The following is a 6,894-nucleotide window of genomic DNA, read 5'->3' on the forward strand; positions in this document are numbered from 1 at the left end:
AGTTATGCCTCTGTGCATAATTGTCCAGAAGAGAGTCAACCTCCTCATTTTAAAGCAAATGCAACTTAGTTCTACAAAAGAAATACATAAAAGAATCCAAATTTTCAGTTGCATATCAATACATGAGTATTTCAACATACTTAAAGCATATCAAATGCAAATGATAAATAACAGTACTACTGAAAGGATGTGGTTCTTTTCACCCTGTTAGCCAAAATGTGAGTACATAGATGATGATAATGCAAAGCAGTTAAAGCTGACAGAAGCTTTCAGACTTGCCTACAAAGTTACAGAAATTTTCTCATAAGAAATAGCATTAGAACCATGTTTTTTCCTGTTGTACTCCTTGTTGCAACCTATTTCATGAGAAGAATGTTTTTAAAGCCACATCTAATGCCTTTCTTTAACTTTTTTCCTAATCTAAATTTCTTTGGAATCCAAAGAACTACTGGAAATACTGATCTATACATTTATTCTCTTCTACAGACAAAATGAGTTCTACAAAAAATCTGGCCAAGACTGTAATGATTTTATATGCCATATGTTTTTTTACAAACTCTGATGGAAGACCAATGATGTAAGTACATTATTATACACTTCCAAAGTTTGGGGAATTATGTGAACTATTCTCAAGAATGCAGACTGTTTGAGTACCAGTACCTTAATCTTTCCATCCTCACTTTTGAACCCCTTGGCCCAGCAGCCAAATTCTGACTTCAGGGTAGAGCAGTAGAGATCTCAGAAACATGCAGAATTTTTAAACTCTTTTTGAAAATAGTAGATGAAGAAAAATCATGTATGTGTTTTCTTAGGAAGATCATTGGGTAATCCACATCTATTATCAGATGCTTGAGGGGGATCTAGTGGGTGAACATCTTTTTTATTGCAACAGCCTACTTGGAACTCACCCTCAGACACCAATATCAATCAGCACTGAGACAAAAATCCATAGGAAATCATGCTTCCTTAACTCTAGTGTTCAAAGAAAACTGTCTCTGAATAAATACCGTACTTGGTTGTCTTAACCAGTTAACTATTGTCTCGTCAGCCCTAAGCTCAACTACAACAAGTAAAAGAAATGATAAATACATAAGCAAACACTATTATCACAAAACTGGACTACTTCCCATATTTGATGCCTTCTCACTCATATCTGTTACAATTAGCAAATCACCACCCACACTCCCTCTCTACTCCAGATGTTATTCTACTCCTTACAAATGAGAAAGGTAAGTTGTACAGCTCTGTACTGCAATATCCTACAAAAGATCCCAAATCTGGATTTTGACTTAAGATGATGAACTCGAGAGAGCCATTATGAGTTCTTTCCTCTCATTCAGGAAGAGATCGGTGAGTGAGATGCAATTAATGCATAATCTTGGAGAGCATCGACACACTGTGGAGAGACAGGATTGGCTTCAGATGAAACTGAAGGATGTGCACAGTGCCCTTGAGGATGCCAGGACCCAGAGGCCTCGAAACAAGGAGGATATTGGCCTGGGGGAGATAAGAAACCGGAGGCTGCTCCCTGAGCATTTGCAGGCAGCACTGCAGAAGAAATCCATCGACCTGGACAAAGCTTACATGGATGTACTCTTTAAAACTAAGCCATAACGAAAAGACCAAGAGCATTATATCTGCCCAAGTAAGCACGTGTCTGTAGATCACTGATCAATTAAGGCATTTTATTTTTTAATTCAAACTATGATAAGGATTAAAGGCTCCATGCTAGACTGTAGCCCCATTGATGATGGGTATTTCACAACTAAATAATAAAATGTATTTACAGGTCACTCATGGCCATTGCTGCTAACTCCTGGGTATCTTTTAAATAGTTAATGTAACTCATTAACTTCCAAGAGAATTAAAAACAAAATAAAAGACAAAACAAAAAAGAACAACGAAGACCACCCACAATAGAATAAGAAAGTTGAAAAACATTTAAGACCAGTTCTACCACTCCTGTACAGAGAGCATTTGTCTGTAATCTGTGGGCCTACTTGTACTGTAAACCAACAACATATAACTGCATTACACCTAGGGTTAAACTTCAAGTTTGTCCTAATGAAAAAACGCAAACTTTAATCCACTTTTATTTTATAAACCAGATGAATGTCAATAACATAACAAAAGCTGCATGATAATTTAGGATTAAAGAGTGCAAACATGAAAAATAGAAGGAACCCAAAGCTTAAGATTAAAGCATAATGAAATAAAATTAAAACAAATTGTGCATGAAAGAATGAAATTTTATAAAACACTGAAATGAAGGGAAGGTTCATTAACTTCTCCTCTTCCAAAAGATGACAACTCATGATTAACTGCAGAAATAGTGAGAGCAGAGATTGTTGCATGTATGTATGCATAGCCCTAACTATAGAACTGGGAAATGGTTCTACACAAGATAATAACAATTGAAACAAATATCTTGTTTTTATCTCTCCTTTAGTCTATAACCTATGAATTTCTGTATATTGTGCTTAGGTTGCATAGGTAAGTGGCTCACATAAATAAAATTATCCATCTTCACATATGCACTTTTACAGAATTGGGATTTCAGTTTGTTAAAACCCTCAAATGACAACCATTAAAATGCAGAAATCAATACCTGGAAAAGGAACTATCAGATAATATATAAGCAGGACTCAGAATTTGACAAGAACACGGATGGGAAAAAACAAAGATATTATAAAAAGCAAGCAGCTAATATAAAATTATTTTGAATTGTATAGACAATGTGCTTATGACCTCAACCACTTCTGCAAAATAAGAATATTTTCTCTGTAGAAGTGACAGCAGTTTCCTCCAAACATTCCACTGTGAGAACTCAAACCTTGAGTAGAATTCCAGTTCTAAGTCAACACATCTGTGTGGTCTCATACCACTTTTGGGTGTTTGATGTCCAGCACATCTCAGGGAACATCATGAAAAACTCAAATATAATTACAAATATACATGCAATCTGCTGGAGGCTAAAAAGGTTACTTGTAACTAGTGAACTGTAGTATACAATCTAGTCTATACTTTTACTAATGTAAAGGCTCTGATGCTGCAAGCAGATGATATACCAGTGCACATTAGTGCACTGCACACACAGGCAAGGATTCCATGCTGCTTGCCTATTTGTAGAATCAAAGCCTTAAGGTGCACTTTCTATTTATTCTTGTATCAGACATCTGTGCCAACTTAAATAAAATTGTATTTTGTACCTATGTCTCACATATGTATTACAAAATAAATGGACCAAAAGCTCTTGGACATTATTTTAAAGCATAACAACTGAGTGTTTAAAGCATAACAACTGAGTGATCTGTCACTATTCTCATCTAATTTAGCATTTGGAGCTAGATTACTACAGCCTTTTATTTTTAACATAGCAATGTAAATTCAAAAACAATGAAACCACTTTTAATCTTTCCTTTTGTCTCTCATGCATGCAAAGTCATACAAATGGTTAAAAATAAAGGTGTTTACCTGGTACAAATCCATCTACATCTCTCACAACGACACATGGAGGAACTATTCAAACTTTCAGTGTCAAATTCACAAACTCTTTCCATTTGATCTAAGCAAAGAATTCTATTATCCATACAATTTGTTCTTTCTAGCCTTCAGCTGTTCAACAGATGGGAAATGCTTACACAAATACTTAAACTTACTTTTGGCTTCAAAAAAATACTTACTGCTTACAGAGGGCTTCAGTGGGGCAAATGAAGCACAACTGAATGTTATTTAGCTAGAAACGTGGCTACAGATAAACGATGTCCAGCACTGTCTCATTTTTGGCTGAAAATCACACTTTGCCCCCACAGTATGATTCTTTGGAAGGACTAAAGCCAGCCACTGACAGAAAAATTGATGCTATGTAATTCCCATTAGAAAAAAAAAAAAAAAAAGATGTAATTTGAATGAAATTACTACTACTTAAAGGAATTGCTTAGAAAACAGATTTGTTACAGCTTTTCAGCATAAATCTCTGATCAAGTGTTGCAGCACTAAGAGGAAGAAAAAAGAGCTGCTGAAATATCTATATAAGATGATGAACAATAACAAGAGGAGTCAGAACGAAAATAAAAGAGACATGATAAAGACCTGTGGAAGAAAAAGCAGTAAAGGGAAACAAATGGTATTGACTATCTATCTTTCTACAAGAATGGAAACTGTCCCCTGCACCCAGTGTCACTGGAGGAGGCAGTCTTGACTCTTCAGTGCATTTGAGCTCTTTTCCCACAGACACTGCTCTTTCAAGCTCTTCTGTCTGTCTTAAATTTACACCACCAGGGTGCGTACTTGCATCCAAGCAATGTAAATTCTAAGTGAGCTACATTCCACAACAGAATCAGACGTGCATGTGACCACCAGTGAAGACTTCTTACGTCACCTGTTACAGCGAGAAAAGGTTAGAAAAGTTCTAAAACCATTCATATCCACGGGAACAGCCTTCCAAAGGTGGAGCTGTAAATTAACTCTAGACAGCCTCTTCCCCTCCCTGAAGTTGGTTTGGTTTTCTTAGCTGCTGTAAAAACTGCTGTTTTGTACTGCTTATCTTACTGTCAAATAGCATACACCATCTGACTCCTCGCCTAGCTGACACATTCAAATGTTTTTGTGCAGCCTGCACTGTCTGTCATTGTTCTACTTGTGGATTTCTAGAACTGCGTGATTCACCTCTGTGGCAATTGCAAAGTAAAGAAAAGAGAATTTGCACATTTTGCATTGCAGCAAAGCTTCAATGGGGCATATTTCTATAATAAAGACACAAAAACCCTTGGGCAAGGGGCACTGGCTATTGAGATCTAGTTTTTGGAATCCAACAGCTAATCTGCCAGCTTCTTCCACTTGTTCAATAATATCATTTGAAAAATAAATGACAGCAATACATCTTTAAGCCTGACAACACCTGAACTCAGACTGTCATACACATTACTGCAACATTCCCACCTGATTCATAAATACTATCTTGGTTAGTATTACTCTACTCACCACACAATGATTAAAATATACTAGTACATTAAGATGTACAAGGGCACACCTCAAGTACTGTGTCCAGTTTTGGGCCCCTCACTGCAAGAAAGACATTGAGGCTCTGGAGTGGGTTCAGAGAAGGGCAAGAAAGCTGGTGAGAGGTCTGGAGCACAGGCCTTATGAGGAGCGGCTGAAGGAGCCAGGTTTGTTCAGTCCAGAGAAGAGGAGGCTCAGGGGAGACCATATTGCTCTCTGTAACTACCTGAAGGGAGGTTGTAGTGAACTGGGGTTCGGCCTCTTCTCTCATGTAACTGGTGACAGAACTAGAGGGAATGGCTTCAAGCTGCGCCAGGGCAGATTTAGGCTGGATGTTAGGAAATACTACTTCTATGAAAGAGTGGTCAGCCACTGGAATGGGTGCCCAGGGAGGTGGTGGAGTCACTGACCCTGGCGATGTTCAAGGAACATTTAGATATTGTGTTGAGGGACATTGTTTAGTGAGTACTATTGGTGATAGGTAGATGGTTGGACTGGGTGATCTTGAGGGTCTTTTCCAATCTTGGTGTTTCTGTGATTCTGTGAAATGTCTGTTGATAAGTCTCTGTTGCTTATGTTTCGTTGCATTCAGATATCTTTTTTTTCCTCTTGTCTGTGAAGTTCTATCCTATCAACTGCCATAAGTAACAATCAGACAGTAATGGTTTTAGATTTTAACTCCACTACCCAAAAGCCAATGTATCAATTAGAATATGATACCGTCCTCTACACCCAGTGGCTGACCGCTCTTTCATGGAAGTAGTATTTCCTAACATCCAGCCTAAATCTCCCCTGGCGCAGCTTGAAGCCATTCCCTCTAGTTCTATCACCAGTTACATGAGAGAAAAGGCCAAACCCCAGCTCACTACAACCTCCCTTTCAACATGATAGGAGTTACAACAGAGATGCAATGATGAAAGGACTGGCACAAAAGGAAAGTGCTATAAAGGAAAAAGATTACCTACATCAGAAGATTGCAGATTTACAGGGGAAAACTTCGCCAAGAAAGAATTCCCAAAAAGATATCCTTCCCTAGTGGCAGTCAGCCCTTAAATGGGATCTAAGAGAGGTGCAGCCAGGCTCCACCCTTTCCAGTAGCACAGGTGAACTGCCTTCACCTGTGCTCCCAGAGCTGATGGTCTTTTCCCCAGATGCTCAATCAGTGGTTCAGGCTGACTCAACAGTTTCCATACAGCCAACCGCTGCAATTTAAGCACTTAATCAGAAATATAACCCATCATGTTACTGTTCATTGATTGATGCTTTAAGGCAGGGTCCTGCTCAGAGTGAATAGAGTTGTCAGAAGGACATGGACACAAGTTTCCCCTCGGCTGTATGATTTCCCTGAGAGGTCTGCTGTAGCACTTGCTCAGAATGGCATTCCATGATACTCTAGCCCACTGCCATGCACAGGGGCAGATTCTGACAGTGGGGCTGTTGCCCAAGAGAAACCATTTTGCAATTAACCTGGCTTCCCACAGTGCACAAAGGGAACAGACAGATGTTCAAAAGGTAGGGTTCTGCACCTGATATGAAAATCAATCTCTACCTGTATTTAATTATGTTGATAGATAATAACTTAGAAAATAGGCAAATATCACTAATAGCCATAGATTCAGCTAGGGTTCGGGATCAGCTGATTCTCCCTGCGCGGAGTTCATTGTCATCTCCACAGCTGAGACACTTCAGCACACTGCAGACGCCTGTAAGGCGGGGCACAGCAGTTCTGCAGCGGAATTGTGGAACGCAACCCTTAACAGCGTTCCTCAGCAGAGCTCTGCGCGGGAACGCTCGCAGCACCGCCGCGCCGTTGTCGGTTACCTTTAGCCGGGAGTTGGGAGCGGCTCTTTAGCCCCGGCGGGCGGCGCTCGCTCTCCAGTGCCGCCTCTCAGT

General features: G+C 39.4%; 2 protein-coding genes across 2 annotated transcripts in view; one reads left to right on the top strand and one right to left on the bottom strand.

The window, feature by feature from the left end:
- LOC104910992 (uncharacterized) overlaps positions 1 to 6,886 on the bottom strand; it is a 43,124-nt gene extending 36,238 nt beyond the window's left edge. The window contains exon 1 of the mRNA XM_085224069.1: positions 6,823 to 6,886. The gene's annotated coding sequence lies outside the window, so the exon portion shown is untranslated. The remainder of the gene's footprint in view (positions 1 to 6,822) is intronic.
- PTH (parathyroid hormone) lies at positions 492 to 2,180 on the top strand. Its single transcript, XM_031553433.2, has 2 exons — positions 492 to 577; positions 1,341 to 2,180. The coding sequence occupies exons 1-2, from the start codon at positions 492 to 494 to the stop codon at positions 1,612 to 1,614; spliced, it is 360 nt and encodes a 119-aa protein (XP_031409293.2). The 3' UTR covers positions 1,615 to 2,180.
- Positions 6,887 to 6,894: the final 8 nt, after the last annotated feature.

Source organism: Meleagris gallopavo, chromosome 5, assembly GCF_905368555.1.
Source record: "Meleagris gallopavo chromosome 5, MGAL_WU_HG_1.1, whole genome shotgun sequence".
NCBI lineage: Eukaryota > Metazoa > Chordata > Aves > Galliformes > Phasianidae > Meleagris > Meleagris gallopavo.